The sequence below is a fragment of the Trichosurus vulpecula genome, chromosome X (genome assembly GCF_011100635.1).
Source record: "Trichosurus vulpecula isolate mTriVul1 chromosome X, mTriVul1.pri, whole genome shotgun sequence".
In the NCBI taxonomy this organism is placed as follows: domain Eukaryota; kingdom Metazoa; phylum Chordata; class Mammalia; order Diprotodontia; family Phalangeridae; genus Trichosurus; species Trichosurus vulpecula.
In genome coordinates this window covers 31081271-31099852 of record NC_050582.1, presented here as the reverse complement: position 1 = coordinate 31099852, position 18582 = coordinate 31081271, and the positions used below count along the sequence as shown (strand labels likewise).

General features: G+C 39.0%; 1 protein-coding gene across 1 annotated transcript in view; it reads left to right on the top strand.

Moving 5' to 3' along the window:
• The window catches only part of AFF2 (AF4/FMR2 family member 2), a 157145-nt gene that overhangs the window by 83385 nt on the left and 55178 nt on the right, over nt 1-18582 (top strand). Inside the window, exon 6 of the mRNA XM_036740017.1 lies at nt 5353-5390. Coding sequence (XP_036595912.1) covers nt 5353-5390 — 38 coding nt within the window. The remainder of the gene's footprint in view (nt 1-5352; nt 5391-18582) is intronic.

Genomic DNA, 18582 nt, shown 5'->3' with positions numbered 1-18582 from the left:
ATTTGTGATAAATTCATGAGAAGGTTACAACCCCAACAATTGCTAATCTCTGCCCTTGATAATAAAAAGGCCTGAGAACTAAGGAATGGTTAATTCTACAGAGTTTAATACACATTTGTTAAACACTAAGATAAGTGTTGCACCATCATCAGTGCGGGGTACCCAAGATGAAATATGACTGGGTCCTTGTTTATAAGGAATTCAAATGTACAAATGAGGGGGTATAAAGCCAATCTGTAATGAAAGATCTTTCCTACCCATTAAATAGGCCTCAGGTGGGGCCAGCAAAGGGTGGCCTTATTAGAGGCAGGCCCATACCCTTTCACTTAACTAGGTGTGAGGCCCCCAGGCCCCACACCTTTTTGCTAAGTAGGCTCTGAGCCCTGAGGGCCCTGAACAGGGTATAAGAGCTCTGAGGTTGGCATTTTACCTTTGGGGCACACTCATTGAAAGAGTGTTAGTGACAAGACTCTGGGTAAGCTGTTGAAGCAGCCCCCCTGGATTTGAAAACCCAGATGATGGTGCTTCTGTCTTTGGTAACTATGCCTGTGATGTCTTGATTAGACAAAGCCTTTATCTTGATCTGTTTGTAGTTTCTGTTTGTATTTGCTCTGAAGTTCAGGGTGCTGGCTTTTACCTCTTAACTAAGTGAATGATATATGTATGTTTGATTAAAGTGAGATTGTAAACCCCTTAAAGTTGCTTTCCTTAGAAAAGCAGATCAAAGAACCTGTGCTAGCAGCCCTCTTGTGTGCTGGTGTTATTGGTCTTATACCCCCACAGCACCTGCTAGCAACATTGTTGTTATGGGGGGTGGCGGGGGGGGGGGGTTGGTGAAGACACATGCACAAATAAGTATCTGATGAAAGCCAAGACAGGTCCTGACAAAAGTCTCATGAAAAATATGAGGAACCAGAGCTCACTTTCAGCTGTGAAAGTCTCATGGAAGAGGTAGCTCCTGAGCTCGGTCTTAAGGAAAGAGGAGGATTTCCTAGGCAGATATGTGGAGGGAAGTGTAACTGAGTTTAGGAATTCACCCCTCCTGAGCTGAGTAGTAGGAAGGAAAGAAACAAACATTTATTAAGCACCTACTGTGTGCCAGAATTTGAACTCGGGTCTTCCTAACTCCAGACCCAGCATTTGTATCTATCCACCATACCAGCTAGCTGTAAAATAAGAGGAATGCATGCCACGAGGAGGAGCTGTCAGAGACATGGTCAGTGTGAGGCCATCATTGGTACAGAGCATAAGGGGGAGATGCCGACATTCCCTATTGAAATAATGGTCACTTTAGATTCTATATCATTTCGTGGATCTCTAGTACGTTTCATTATCTGGTATAGTATTTGATCATGAATATATACATGCTCAAACCCATAAGGAAAGCAAGTGATTTATAGCTTCTTCTCCATTTCACTTTCTCCTCTAACACATCCTTATCCTCAACCTTCACCCCCACCTTGCATTTTAAGTATAATTTTAGGAGAAAAGCATAAAATTCAGGAGAATTACTTAGTACATTGGTGTGGCTGGGACTCTTTCTAATAGTAGAGATCACTGCTCTCAGAGAACAGGCACCCAATATCCTCTGTAAGGAGTAAAGAAGTTACCAAAACCCAGAAATGACAAATTAAAGGGGCATAATGATCTTACCTACATTTTCCAATCTCTTTAAATTACTATAACGCATGTTTTTAAACTCACAATTAGCTGCATTCCCAATATGTCCCCTTTTTACTCCTCAGGGAATCACATGATGCTCTATCACATCATTTCATTTATTTGCAATCTATCTCCCATCCTGGCACGTGTATCTGTCATGTGGAATTGTCTGCTCAACACCTGTCATTTCAGGAGGTGACTCTCCTCATCCTTATACAGAAAAGTTATAATCTATTTGAAAAAAAAAAGATATTTTCACTCACATCTCTGCAATCACTTAACTCTCTTTAAAAATTTGAGACATCGTGGGCAGCTAGGTGGTGCAGTAAGTAGAGCACTGGCCCTGTAGTCAGGAGGACCTGAGTTCAAATAGCCTCAGACATTTGACACATGTACTAGCTGTGTGACCTTGAGCAAGTCACTTATCCCCAATTGCCCTGCCCCCCCAAAATCTGAGACATCTCAAAAGAAGTGCAAATTATTAACATTCATATGAAAGAATGCCCCAGGTCACTAGTAGTAAGAGAAATGCAAATCCAAAAAATGCTGAGGTTTCCCCTCATATCCAGAAAATTAGCAAAAATGATAAAAGATGAGAATAGTATCGGATGGGTTATATAAATACAGGCACACTAACGCATTGTTGGTGGAGCTGTGAATTAATTCAACTATTCTCAAAGCAATTTGGAATTCTCTAAGAAAGTGATTTAAATGTCCCTACCATTTGGCTCAGAGATTTTGCTACTAGGTTTATACCCCAAGGAAGTCACTGACAAAGAGGCTCCATATACACCAAAATATTTATAGCAGCACTTTGGTGGTAACAATTAAATTGAAGGTAAGTAGATGTCCATCAATTAGAGAATGGCCAAACAAATGGATATGGGAATGTAATGTAACATGATGATGCTATAAGAAACATGCTGAATCTAGAGAAGCATGGAAAGACTTACACATTAACTGATGAAAACGGAAGTAAACAGAACTGAGGAAATGATATACACATGACTACAATAATGGAAATGTAAAGAATACCACAAAACAGTCAAAACTGAATCAAAACAGTTAATGAGCTTAGTCCCAAAGAACAGATATGAGAAGACATACCTCCCCACCTCTCTGACCCCACTGCTTTGTAGAGGTGGAAGTCCATGGTTCGGAATATGACTTACAACAGCAAAGTGTTTCAGTGTGTTAAATGATTTTACAGAAATTTCTCCCTTTAAAAAGATTCTTTGTTATAAGAGGTTGTTCTGCGGGAGAGAAAGGAGTATAGGGATTCATCTAAGCAATGTAAAAACAAAAGATATAAATTAAGATCTATTTTATAAATGAGGAGGGCCAAAGCTAAGTGCATGCTGGATGGACAGAGTACAGTCATTCTCTTTCATGAGGATAAAAAGGGATGGGTAGAGAGAGATTCAAGAAGAATAGCTAGGAACACCTCTGACTAGAGCTGTGAATTTCCAACTGATGAAAAGTTAATTACTAAAGCAAAGGGAATGACTCGACTGAGACCATCTGAGTCAATAGCAACCCAGGAAAAAAAATCATTTGAAGGAAGTATTTTCCTTTAATGGTTTTATAAAAGACTACATTTCAAAGGGACCTGCCCAAAACACAATTGCATTCCTCCTGATCATAGGGAAATAATTAGCTCAAATTGGCTGGCTTGATGCACAGATAGCATTTTCAAATGATATGTTTCTTAATCAAAGCTCCAGTTCTTCACTGGTCCCCCCTTTGATTTCTCTTTACCCCCTTCTGTCACTGGGCATGCTCACAATGATGCAGTCTCTCTGTTCTGAAAGAAATTGAACACAAACTTGAATCTAGTGCCAAGTTACTTTTAGTAACCTGAATTGTTCTAAGAAAAAGTGAGAAAAATCCAGCTAGCTTTCACAGTTTTGAGGAGCTAGAAAAGGTTTGGTCTCAGTGTTTCCAGAATTATCTTTCTCTGGCCTGCTACTCAAAACCATTTCCCTCTTGCCAGGATCAGCAGGCGGGAGAAGGAGGCCTGTGGATTTGTAGAAAAGCTTAGAGCAGGAACAGTCTGATGGATATTTTGCCCAGCATCCTGCTCTTCCTTTGCTAAACTCATTTGGCAGACTTGGGAAGATCTACATTAGCAGAAATACATACTTTGATAAATGCTAAGCAATCTGAATTAGTAATTCCCTCTCCACCATGATGATGTCACTAAATTTCAGGGGTTAAAAGAGTCAACAAGAGACTGCCTGTTTCTTTATTTTATCCTGTTCTATTTTAGCAAATGCCAAAATTCAGACTCAGGCATGGATGGACATATAAATCTTGACTCCCTAGTCCTGTCCAAGAATAACGTGTATTTCTTTAGCAAGAGAATCTAAATTTCATCAAACCAGAAGTAGGGTTCCAAAATCAAAATGTGATAGATTGAAATTAGGTTCAGAAGGATGAAGTTATTGAACAAGGATGCTTAAATATGATTCCATATTATAATGTTCTAGTATATACAATACAATCCCTATAACAAATTTACTTTTTTCTCCTTAATATCTCTGATCCTCCCTACCTTTCTCGTCTTCCTCCCTGCTCCTGCAAAGTCTTTATGAAACTAATACCACTACCTGGACACTGTGAAAGGGCATAGGTTTATATAATCCTTGTTTTTTCAACCCCCCCTTTCTATTAATATGATTTATTTAGCTTAAATGCATTCTAGAAATGTATGAGTTTGTTTCTGATTCCACAATTATGCTATAGAAATGGGGGGAGGGGAAATTATCCCTAAAAACCTCCAGGTGTTTAAACACTTTGGTTGACTGTAACTGTTCTACCATCAGTGCCCCCAGCTGTGTTGCTTAGCAACATTTTAATTCAAGAGGAATCGAAGGAGATGAAATCCCTGTGGAGAGGGAAACAGAAATAAGAGGGCCGTTGACAGATGATCTGAGTTGTTTCTTCTAATATACTGTGAAGATCACTAGCTCTTTTCATGAATGATAAATGGACTGTACACAGATCAATGGATTCAGCAATAAACTGGAACCCAGGCTCCATGTCCAAGCTGGTGCAGGGCAAGAGGCCCAGAGATTGACTCATTTAGATGATTCGAGCTGTGTTTTCTCAAAGGCTTCACAAATATAAATTGATCTGAGCTTTTGGTGATCTTCTGCCCTTTTGTGGTGTCGGCTAATAAAAAACAATTTGGAAACAAATGTCCCTTAGACCAATGGCCATGGGAGTGTTATGGTGGCTGGTGATCATAGGAGGTATCTATGATGATGTTCAAGTGAGTGGTTTCATGTCATCAACCTCAAAATGCAACAAGGGTTTTGTGTGAGCAGCTGCCTGCCCCTCCCATTTAAGAAATTCACATTCATAGATGTTAGAATGAAGAAAGAGAAGTGACAAAGATTATAGCCCAAGTAGTACTTTCTACTCTGTACTTGTGGGATTCCTGCTGAATCCAAGACACAGGCATGCGCTGTCATGTCAGCATCTAGAAGCACACATGGTGCAGGTGACAATATTCCCTTGAAGAGATCAATTTGTTTTTTATCTCCAGGTCTAGTTTCCAGAGGCAGCCTGCTTTGGTTCACTTCGTATACTGTTGTGAAACATTCTGATACTGTAGATTGTTTTGGTAATCACTTGAAGATTGTGCCTATTAATGTTGCTTAATTGCATTTTTTCTTTCATTCACAGGACATTGAAAAGGCAAAACCCATGGACATTCCTTCAAAGTAAGTTCCTTTTTATATAAGTTGGATATTTCAACTTTAACAGTCTCCATGCAAAGAAAAATCATTTAGTGTTGTAAAGAGAGAGGAGAGAGAGGAGAAGAAGAAGGAAGGAAGAAAGGAGGGAGGGAGGCAGGCAGGCACTGGAGTTTGATTTAATCCTGAATTGTGGGCACAAAAAAATTCTCTTAATCAGCAGGGGACTGCTTTGGTTTTCTCCATATCCCTGATGAGCGAATGCCCTAAGTTGTGCCCAGTTTACATAAATTAATATGTGCGTTCTATGAATAGCTGCCAAATAATATTATAATCATTTTAGACAAATAGTACTTCTGGCCTTGCGGGCTTTGCACATGCTAAAAAGATTACATTTTTAATTGCAAGCCTTAGAAAGATCTGACAGAGAGGGAAATCACTGAAAGTATGCCAAATGCTTTCTAGCCACGTGGGAATGTTTTACACCTACCCATGTGCCTAGGCCTCTCTGCTCTAGTGATGAAAAGCTCAGAAAATTCTATTTTTCTTTTCTGGCTGCTGCTTTCTGAAAGGTGACCTAGCTGAGGCCAATTTCCAGGGAATTTTCTGGAATATTGTTCAGTCATAAGCAAGCAGCACACCATTCCTTTCATTACAGTACTTTCTAGACATCTGGTCTATATCTCCAGAAGAAAGATTTTTTTCAGTTAAAGAGGTGGTTGGTCATTAGTCATATTGGTTGACGTGGCATCTGATTTCAGTATTCCAATACGGACAAGTTCGGACAGCTGTTTCACTTCCAGAAGAAGGAACCAGCGTAGTTACTATGTTATTACGTCGCTAGCAATATCATGTCCCCAGGAGTTGCACATTCCTGGAGAGTAGTTACTTGGTATGGTGTTCCTGTGGCCAGTTAGCTCAGTGGTTTGGAGCATGGCACTAATGAGGTCAGGGCCATGGGTTCAATCTCTGGGTGGGCTCATTAGTGTGACTATGCCACTAACCCTGACCAGCCCTCCCCCAAATGTGGACCCTCAGTCATGAGGGTATGAGCCAGAGAGAAAGCCATCCCCATTGCAGTAGAAACCCCCTCAGAGCCCAGAGCCAGTGGAGGTCCCAGGGTAGCCTCATCTTCATGTCTGAGTGCCAGACCATTTTCTTTGTGTAGAACTGCACTAAACTACACTGAAGGTGGCAGCAATTTTATTTTCACTTATTGATAGAAATAATTTCTACAAACAAGTGTATTTTAATGACTGTTTATTCATGGGGAAGATTATATATAATATCCAGTAAGTTCAGGACTATAACAAGAAGGAAAAAAGTAGATAGGGAGTGAGTGGGGGGAAGCCACACAGTGTCATAAGAATTGACCAAAGGATGAGTAAAATAACATGGAGTTTTTGAGATTATTTTTTATTCCTTAGTGTGTTTTTAAGTCTGCTTGGTAACAGACCCAAGTTACAACTGACTCCTGGGTGTTTAGAATTGTCCTCCAACTTAAAAAGCTATTGAGCTTAGTGGGGCTTTGCACTCTCTTGCACTTGGGTTCATGTTACCAACTCACTATCTGGGCCTTTCCATCAGAGAATCATAGAGACCTGAGCCCTGGAAGTCACGGCTATAGACCAAGGCCAAGTCCAACTGAGAGAAAATTCTTGTTGCTTTGTCAGTGAATTAACAGAGGCTCTTAGTTTCCAGGTAGTCAGTCTTGCATCACCAATGAATATCCAAAATGCTTATGCAAGAAAAGATCTAGAGGCTAGATTAAGCTACACTTCTACTTTCTGTGGCAGGAGTGTTATTCTGGACGACACTGAAACAAGCTCAGCAATTAGAGGTCCCTCAGCTTTCTCCAAGCATGTCTATCAGAGGCCTACAACTGTACCTAGATTTGGCACCTTCCAAAGAATGTGGACCTCCCCCACAAGGCACTGGCAGTTTTATAAGGGTGACAGAGCCATCCTGCTCAACTTAATTTGAGTCCAACACAGTTGGAGAGGGCATATCCTAGCGAGGGCCTGCCTCCCACCTGGGAAGGTAGCAGGTGACGGACCACAGACTTTTCCCTTCACACTTCTCAGATTCATGACCTTGCTTCTATCCAGTCACTATATAATGCTCATTCCTAGAGCAAAGGATCACTCCTAGATCTCCAGGGCTCCCTTTCTTTGAGTATGCAGTGTTGAGTGTTTGTGTCTGGCAATGGAGAAGCAGAGATTGTTTGGGATACAGATTGGTGAATATCACCAATATGTATTTGTATTAAGTACTGTCATTAGATTAGGAAAATGCAATAGATGTGAATTACTCCATGACAGTCTAGGTTTACTTTCTTAGTCCATTCTCTTTGCGTCCATTAAAAGCCAGCAAACCAACCAATGAAAATTTATTGACTATTCAACATTGTGCTCATGAAATCCTACTTGATGAAAGACATTTTTATTGACATAGTTTGAGGAAGGAAATATATTATAAACCAGTAACTGAGGATCCTTGATGGGTCTAAAGCCAGTGTACATTGCAGTGTCTATGAGATTATCTTTGATGTGGAACATATATTGTGTGTTAGTTGTTAGTCATCCTAGTTATGCATCAACATATCCATTGCAAAGGGTTTCATTCATTTAAGTTACTATTACCTCCTGAAATTTAACCAAGGGTTCATTTCAAGGTAGCCCAGAGGCTGCCAATAGACTCTACCCCTCTCTGTCAGTGTGTGCTTGTCGTGCTAGGATAGAAAGTGCTGCCTTTTTCCCACCTCCTTGTTCCACTCTATTTTCAATACCTTCAGGGTTGCAACTTCTCACCTTAACCTAAGGAGATCATTCAACACATTAAGTATATTCTATTCACAATTTTACACACACACACACACACACACACAGCAAAGGTAAACACAGAATGTATCTGTGCTAAGTATTTGACCTTGCAACATTTAATGTTCCTTCGGGAGTAAAAATCAAAACGATATATATGTATAATGTTAAGCATAATTGCTTCCCAGGAAATGCATAGGAATTTTACTTGCCTCAAATTTTAGCCACTTTAATATTACAGCATCCCTGGCTCTTAAAATATCAAAGAGAATTTTGTTTGAATTGTGATGGCCTGCACTTCTGCACTTCTCATATGTGAAAACAAGGCCTGAAAGATTAGCGATTTGTTGTGCCATATGTGGCTGAGCCTAGATGCTACAAGACTCCTTTCTGTTATTAAGCCCTATGTGCTAGTGCACTTCTGAAGATGTGATTTGCTTTTCTCTAAAAGCCCTGCACTAATAAGTTGAGTTGACTTGAAGTGAGCTTTATGTCTTTTGCTCCCCCCACCAAAAGAAATATCTTCAGTTGTCATGAGGGTAAAATTGTCCCTTGTTTTTCTACTGTGCTGACATAGTGTCCATCTTTCCTGACCTCATATGTGGAGTCATTCAACTTGGAAAACTTGCTTCTGTGAACAATGACTAGCTCACAAATAGTGCTCTGATTCACTGATGGTTCAGGAGAACTTAGGAGTGCTAGAAAATCATCAAAGTCTATTTCATTTCTCTCCACGTAAATCATTTGGTTCCCATATCACATAGAGAACCTTCATATGAATTCTCATTGCAGACAAATAGGCTTGTTGTAGCTAACCCTCCTCCATAAGGGAAGTCTTTGTGTTACATGGTCCCCAAGGTCCTTTTCAACCCTGAGATTCTACAATCTAGGAGGTAACTAATCTACTCGAGTTATATGGGTGACTTGCCTCATTTCTGGAATTGTCTGGAGTTGTATTTAAACCAGCACAAAAAGTGAGTCTATTTAAGTTAACATAACTTCTTACAAATGGACAAATAGAATTTTACATTTTTATCTTATTCCTCTCCTTCCCAATAATTCTATTATAATCCTGATGAGAATCATGGGGAAGACAGCAATAACATGACTAGGGTACAGGAAGATCATTAGCATAGGCTGCTAATAAACTCCTGACTATCTAATAGGATAGCAAGAGCAGTATAGTCATAGTCAGAGCAACCAAATCACAAACTTACCTAGCTCTGCTACTTTTGAGCAAATTGGGAAAGTCACCTTATGTCCCAGGGCCTCAGTTTCCTTTAAGGTATTGACCTGCTGATTATTATTGCTGAGGTCCTTTCCAGCTCTAAGTCCAATGATCCAAAAGAGAAAATACTATAGCACACAAAGAGGGCACCATGCAAGAAAGGGGACTTTATAAAGCCCATAGATATTACAGATAGAGGTACCACAAGAGTTCATTCTCGTTTCTGCATAAAGACTGTTAAAAGACTATAAAATTGGCTTTTTTTAATTGAGATTTTTTTATTTTTAGTTTACAACACTCAGTTCCACATGATTTTGAGTTCCAGATTTTCTTTTCCCCCCTCCCCCCTACCTCCCCAAGACGGCATGGAATCCACTATATATCTTCTACATATAACTTCACATTGAACTTATTTACACAATAGTCAAGTTGTAAAGAAGAATTATGACCAATGGAATGAATGATGAGAAAGAAGAAACAAAACCAAATAAAGAGAGAAAAAAAACAGAGAGCAGACAGTTTGCCTCAATCTGCATTCAGTCTCCATAGTTCTTTCTCTGGATGTAGATAGCTCTCTCCCTCATGAGTCCTTTGGAGTTGTCTTTGAACCTTGTATTGTTGAGAAGAGCGAGGTCTATCAAGGTTAGTCATCACAGAATCCACATATCTGTGGTTGTGTATAATGTTCTCCTAGTTCTGCTCCGCTCACTCAGCATTATATCCTATAGGTTTTTCCAGGTTATTATGAAGTCCGTATCTTCCCCATTTCTTATAGCACAACAGTATTCCCTTACCTTCATATACCACAACTTGTTCAGCGATTCCCCAATTGATGGGCATCCCCTTGATTTCCAATTCTTTGCTACTACAAAAAGAGCCACTATAAATATTTTTGTATATATGGGTCCTTTTCCCTCTTGCGTGATCTCTTTGGGATATAACCCTAGAAATGGTATTGATGGGTCAAAGGGCATGAACATCTTTATAGCCCCTTGGGCATAGTTCCAAATTGCTCTCCAGAATGGCTGGATCAGTTCACAACTCCACCAGCAAAGCAACAATGCTCCAATTTTCCCACATCCTCTCCAGCATTTATCATTTTCATGTTTTGTCATTTTAGCCAATCTGACAGGAGATATGTGGTACCTAAGAGCTGTTTTGATTTGCATTTCTCTAATCAATAGTGATTTGGAGCATTTTTCCCTATGACTGTAGATATCTTTAATTTCTTCCTCTGAAAACTGCCTGTTCATATCCTTTGACCATTTCTCAATTGGGGAATGACTTGTATTCCTATAAATTTGGCTCAGTTCCCTGTATATTTTAGAGATGAGGCCTTTATCAGAGACACTAGTTGTAAAGATTTTCTCCCAATTTTCTGCTTCCCTCCTAATCTTTGATGCAAAATTTTTAAATAAAATATTAGCAAAAAGATTGCAGCAACTTATCACGAGAATAATACACTATGACCACGTAGGATTTATTCCAGGAATGCAAGGCTGGTTCAATATTAGGAAAACTATCAGCATAATTGATCATATCAACAACAAAACTAGCAGAAACCATATGATCATCTCAATAGATGCAGAAAAAGCCTTTGACAAAATACAACACCCATTCCTATTAAAAAGACTAGAAAGCATAGGAATAAATGGAGCCTTCCTTAAAACTATAAATAGCATCTACCTAAAACCATCAACACACATTATTTGTAATGGGGATAAGCTAGATGCATTCCCAATAAGATATGGGGTGAAACAAGGATGTCTATTATCACCCCTACTATTCAATTTGGTACTACAAATGTTAGCTGTAGCAATAAGAGAAGAAAAAGAAATTGAAGGAATTATAATAGGCAAAGATGAAACTAAATTATCACTTTTTGCAGATGATATGATGATTTACTTAGAGAATCCTGGAGAATCAAGTAAAAAACTACTTGAAATAATAAACAACTTTAGTAAAGTTGCAGGATATAAAATAAACCCACATAAATCCTCAGCATTCTTATGTATTACTAACAAAGCCCAATAGCAAGAGATAGAAAGAGAAATTCCATCTAAAGTTACTGTAGACACTATAAAATATTTGGGAATCTATCTGCCAAGACAAACCTAGGGCCTATATGAACATAATTACTAAACACTTTTCACACAAATAAAGTCAGATCTAAATAAATGGAAAAATATCGGTTACTCATGGTTAGGCCGAACTAATATAATAAAGTTAATTTATTTATTCAGTGCCATACCAATCGAACTACCAAAAAGTTTTTTACAGAGCTGGATAAAATAATAACAAAATTCCTCTGGAAGAACAAGAGGTCTAGAATATCTAGGGAATTAATGAAAAGAAATGCTAGGGAAGGTGGCCTAGCCATACCAGATATTAAACTGTACTATAAAGCAGCAGTCATCAAAACTACCTGGTACTGGCCAAGAAACAGAGTGGTGGATCAGTGGAGTAGGTTAGGTACACAAGACCCAGTAGTTACTGACTATAGCAATCTACTCTTTGATAAACCCAAAGAATCCATCTTCTGGGTTAAGAATTCACTGTTTCATGAAAACTGCTGGGAAAATTGGAAAATGGTAGGGCAGAAACTGGGCATAGACCAACATCTTACACCATATACCAAAATAAAGTCAAAATGGTTTCATGATTTAGGAACAAAGGCTGATACTATAAGCAATTTGGGAAAGTAAGGAATAGTTTACCTATCAGATTTATGGGAAAGCAAGGAATTCATGACACAAGAGATAGAGAGCATTACAAAATGCAAAATGGATAATTTTCATTATGTTAAATTGAAAAGTTTTGCATAAAAAAGTAAAATTGGCTTTTTAAAAAACTTGCTTCTCTGGAAAAAAACATATAATGTGTTTGGTTTTTAATATTATACTATATTGTAAAATAGTCTCAGTTGCTAAGAAGAGATTTGAGGTATGGTAGTTTACCATGAGACATGGCTGCCATGTTATGGTATCTTCCCAATATCTTTAGACTTGGAGTCCCCATTGAGCCCTAATTTGAAGAGAAAGAAGGGGAAAGTTAGAATGGGGGCCATAATCAAAGGAAACCCCCTAGCTCAGAGCATAGAATTGTTTTTATTGACTCTCTAGTTGTTAGGTTGGGTTTTCCCCACTACAATCCAGAGTCTCTCTTGGCTGGCCTTTTAAAAGCAATGCAAACTTTCTCCAAATGGTTTCATAAAAAATAAATAGTACTTATTAGAATGTTGTCAAGATAATTAATATTTGGATCCAGGTGGTTCCAGTTATCTTTGCCACTGTTCATTAAACTCTAACAAATTGCCTATAAATGTCTTTTCTATCCCTAACAAGACTTTTACTATCTAATTGACCCAAAATAATAGTGGTGATATTTTTCTAGGCTAAGACAAGCTTTTCTTGCAAATTAAAAGTCATCCAGGGTAAAGAGTGGTCTGACCTCCATGACTGGTAGGAGGCAGCCCCTTCTTAATAGAATGGTAGAGGTGAAAGTGGGGGTGGAGAAAGGAGAAGGGCACCCAAAGAAGGAGTTTTAGGAGTCATCAAGTTCCACTCCCTGATTTGGTAGATTAGGATGCTAAGACTCAGAGAGATGAAGTGACTTGTTCACTCTCACAGCCAGCTGGAAAGCATAGGGCTCCTCACTCTGGCCCAAGGCTTGTTGTATTTCTTCATTTGATTCATCTCATCACTTTCAATGTCTCTAGGAACACCACTTTAAAATCATATTAATCATATAGGAGATACACATACATATTATATATATATGTATGTATATATATATATGTGTGTGTATATACATATATATATATATATATATGTGTGTGTGTGTGTGTGTGTGTATGTGTGTCTTCCACTTACTCTAATTCCAACCCCATCATCAAAGATCTGAGCACTTAGAGAGTCCCAGAGAACAGAATTGGTCTTCATTGATAAAGTTTTCAGTCAGGTCAATCCCTACTGTGCTACCATATTCTGCTAAGCTCACATAAGTTCAGGCTACAGGGTTAAATGAGCCTCTTTTTACACTTAAAGTAAGGCAGCATTTTATCAGTTCACTCAACAAGTATTTATGAATCATCTACTCACTGTGTGCCACGTACTTAGTACTAGGCAATGGAGAGGCAAATGGAATGAACAATTCATATTCACAAGGATCCTATATTCTAATTTGCCCAATACTTGGTTAAACAGACACCTTGTGAGAGGCATTAATGGTTTTGCTTTCAAAGAAATGCCCTGCTAATCAGCAGGATGAAAACAGAGAACTCTTCATTGATGGCACTGTGGGAAAGCAGCCAGGTCTATGATGTCATTAATTGCAAGATGTCTTTTCAGAAACACTCTTAGGAAATATGAAATAAAATAATTATAAAGAAAAGAAATTGATTTGTGTGCAGGGAATAGCCATGGCTTTTGCCCTTTTGATGTTACTTTTTTTCCCTAACAGGTAAGGTAAAAGCCTTCAGGATAAATCCCATGAGGGACTTCTGAATCCCTTTACAGAAGATACTCTCAAGTTTTCTAGTTCCCCTCAAGCCCATTAGGTATGCAACAGTCATGCTCACAATTTTCTTTAAACATTTCTAATTCAAAAGGACTGGCCTTGGAGCGAGGAAGACCTGGATTCAAGTCTGGCCTCTCACACAAATTAGTTGTGTGACCATGGGCAAGTCACTTAACTCTTCAGAGACTCAGGTAGAGTTACTGATTTGCATTAATGGAGGGAGTCTTAGGCATGGACTGAAAGAAAATGTTTTAACTTTTCACCATAATGTTTTAAAACCACCCCCAAGAAGTCCAGAAGGGCAATCCATTAGGGAAAAAAAAAACAGTTTCTTTAGTTTCAAAGTCTTAAACTGATGAACACTTGGCTCAAGGGAGTTTTAGTTAAGACAGCAGTGAAATGTGAACAAAAACAATGTTGAAGATGTTTATTTTTGCCAGTTAAAGTTAAAGATGGATTGTAAAAGCAGCATTTCTAAACTCTTGACAAAGAAATGGACGTAGCCAAGTCCTTCACCCTCAGATGCAAGCAAGTGCTGAGTCAGGCCATTTGACGATTCCAGTTACAAAGCTAATGGGAAAAAGCTGCTATCAACCATGGGGTAGGCCAGCATGGACTGTCCAGTTCCAGTAGTTTAGCATCTTCCAGATGGGCAACACCATCTTAGGGGATCTAGGCATCAGCCAAACCGCCATTACATGAGCCTAACCTTTTTATCATTCCATCTTTACCTCTAACTTATAGCCCTTAACCCTATTATTCATCCTCACTCGGACTTCTCCTCCTCCTCCCTTTCAGTTCATTCCTAAGCCATCACCCTGTGTACTAGCTACAATCTCCCTACTTCCTACACCAGGGCAAACTCAAATAGAAAGGAGGGAGGCACTAAACTATACCTAAGGATCCTTGCAGGCCACATATTGACTTAGAAAACCACATGTTAGAAAACCATATTTTCTATGTTTTATTGTGTTTGTATTTATTTTGTTAAATATTTCCCGACTACAGTTTTGTCTGCTTTGACCACACTGTGGCGTGTTGTAGGGTGCATATTTGATACCGACAATCTATACTGCAGCCCCTTGTTACCTATTACCATACGTGTCTTGCCAAAACCCAAACTTGGATTGCTCTCACCATCAGTTGTCTTCATTTCTACTCATTGGTTGCTGAACAGAGCTTAAGAAAGTCATGGATATGATTGGACCCACTAAAAAGTGATTTTATATAATCTTCACTGGGCCCTTACTGTAGCAAGGCAACCTTACATCTCACTAATCGGTTAACTCTCCCCTTCTTTACAGTAGCGTTGCAAAACTTTTCATCCCTTCTCAAGCCTCCTACAACACTACCTCACCTCAGCACTGTCAGAAGAAGATCCTGACTCACACATTTACTAAAAAAAAATAAGGCCATTACCTGGGAGTTCCCAGTTCTCCCTTCCTCCTCTTTATAACACTATTCAGAGGTCTTCCCTTACTTCACTTTTGCCTTGCATGAAGAGGTACTGCTCCCATTGGAGAACAAAAATACTGTGGTAATGTTTGTTGTTTGATTAAAAGAAATACTGTTGCACAGTAGAAAAGATCACTAGATTTGGGAGCCTAAAGACCCGGGTTCAAATGGTAGATCTGTCATTCATGACCTATATGATCTGGGACAAGAAATTTCCTGTCTCTTCACCTTGGAAATTAAAGGATTGGATTTGATGGCCTCCTAAGGTCCATTCTAGCTATAAAACTATGACATGCAATCACTGTAGATTCTTTATGTTGCAAGAGCATGACGGCAACACAAAATCCAATACCGAGAAATTCCAAAAGATGGTTTGTTTTGTTTCTCAAACTTTTCAGGAGGGGGAATTTTGGAGGTTCTTTTTTTCCTGCCCATATCTTCTGGGATCATAGCCTTTTTCTGCTTCCATTGTGATGTATGTGGTCTTATTTGGGTTTTTGCTTTGCCAGTCAGTCTTGCCAGTTGGATTTAGAATTAATGGGGCCAATAGCCATATGCTTTCTTATCAATTCTGAGTACACACTGTGTCATAAACCAGGCCTTGTACTTAGGCAAGAACACAGGAGAGAAATAAAGGCCTATATTGTTTCAGGTACTTTTATGGAATGACCTATCATCAATGAAAATGTGGTCATTTAAGACTGATGTATACAAAAGGAAAGCAAAAAACCCGAGATAATGTTTCCAGAAATAACATTGCTACAACTTTAATTTTGCCTCGTACAACATTTTCCTGCATTGAATTGTCTGGTACACCCCCTCGGGGATTGCTCCTGTGCTTGCAATAATCAAGACTGATTTTATTGGAAAATCACCTCTAGAAGAAAAACCTACTCTTGAGGAAACTTCAGATAGGGACAAAGCAGTTTGGGACAGCAGTGCCCTAGTGCCCAGGCCAGTACACTTCCCAATTTGTCTGTTCATTCAAGCAGCAAATTTATTAGCGACCCTTCTGACAGGACAGAAAACAGTCATATTAGGGGAATTTATTTAGAATATTTTAGAGGCCTTTTTGGATAACAAGTCAGTAATCAAATGGCATTTCCTAACATGAATATTAAATATTTTAGTACTCACAACAGAAGAGTGCCTAACACGTATGACATATTGGCATGATGTTGCTGGAAGATACAGAATTGTAGGAGAAGCTCAGTGCATGGTAACTGTAGAAAGGCCTCAGCAGAATTCTTTTTCCTTTTGTATGTTCAGACCCGAGTCATGAAACTCTCATGTTACAGATGTAAGCCCTGGCTCATCCATCAGACATTTCCTGCTTGTTAGCCTTTTTAATTAGAAAAGGAATATGGAGATATCTTGACAGCACAGGGCAGTCCAACTAACTAGAAAACCCAAATTCAGAAATGTACACTGGCTTCCTGACCCTGTCAAGTGGAAACTAAGCATATTGCAAACAGAATATATTTAGCTTCTTGGAGGGAGGAAGAAGAGGCCATTAGAGAAGTCATACCTCAGTGGGCACTGATGACTTTGGGATGACATTGACAGCAGAGGCTGGAGGAAAGGCACTAAAAACTGATGTGATTCAAGAAGACAGGTGAGTTGGCGAGTAAAATCAAAAGGTTTGTTTATGCATGAAAGGAAAAAACAGCATCAGAAGCTCTAATCGAGTGACCAATGACATCCAGCCCTGAAGCTTCTCAGATGAGCAGAGGACAAGGTTCCAATGCAGCCTCCTTGGGAAATCTCTGCTGAGGCCATTCTCTCCCCAGAAGGGCCCTCCAACCCCTTTCCCCCAAGGAGGACATGCAAATACCTACTTAGGAGCTTAGAACAAATTAGCTCCAGAAGGAAGAGAGAAAATGTAGGCCTGTACTGACTGCTTGGTTTGTCCTGATTATTAATTCCTTTTAAAATTTCTTTTTACCCCACACGTCACTGTTAACTTACTTTAACTAAGAGAAATAAAGAGAAACAATTTGCAGGGTACATCAATTATACAAAGCTTTTGAACCACAGAAATAAGTGTTGGGGGTGTGTGTGTGTGTGTGTGTGTGTGTGTGTGTGTGTGTGTGAGTGATATATATGGCTGAGCCTTTTGGTGTCTAGCAATCAGGCCACCTTGCAATAGAGCTGCAGCCCAGTCCCCAGTGGGTGTAAGTGAGATGATGAGATATATTGAGTTCCTTTTGTCACTCAAAGAAAGCAGAATATAATACAAGATGGTGTTAGCTTCCTCTCACTTCATTTCAATTTTCAATAACTAGTATCATCACATGTAACAGTTTCTTCATAATGAAACTTTGTGCAGAATTGGATTTGTCTTTCAGGTGAAATAGCATTGTAAAAAGTCGTCCGTAATCTGTTCCTTGAAACAATTTTTACCATAGCAAAAAACAAAATCACGCTTCTAGATTCCCTGAATCTAGAATATAATATAAAATGAAATGAATCTCCAAAAATAATATCCAAAACAAAAGTGCTGCATTTGGGGAAATGTAATAGTCTATTCTTTGTTATTTGGCCCTGTTAGGGATTGAAGGGCATTATGTGAGATGCATGGACTTCTGAAAGTTACTTTATATATAGCCTGGTAATTTCTAAAACAAGGGAATTCAGTGTAACAAAATATATGTATCATCATTGTAGCATCATTTTTTCTGTCTTTGATGATGCATGATCCCTGTTCTGTTGTTAGTATGTAGAAGTGTCACTTACTAGAAAGCTCTAGGTGATAGATATTCAAGGCCTAGATGACACCACTCTAAAAAACTGGAACACAAAGTTCTTGTTCCCTTTGGTGAGCTTTCTTCATACACATGGAGTCTCATAGACACAAACTGGAAGTTTCACCACTCAATCAACAAACATTGTCCCTACTATGTGCCAGGTGCTGTGTGTGTGCCAAGCACTAGGGATACAAAGAAAGGCAAAAGACAGTCCTGCTCTCAAGGAGCGCACAGTCCCATGGCCGAGATAGCACACAAACAACAATGTACAAATAAGCTCGTGCTCTCTCTCTCTCTCTCTCTCTCTCTCTCTCTCTCTCTCTCTCTCTCCCTCTCTCTCCATATATATATATATATATGTGTGTGTGTGTATACATACATATACACACATATTTATGTATATATAGACATTGGCTATATTATATATATCTTATATATATCTATAATATATA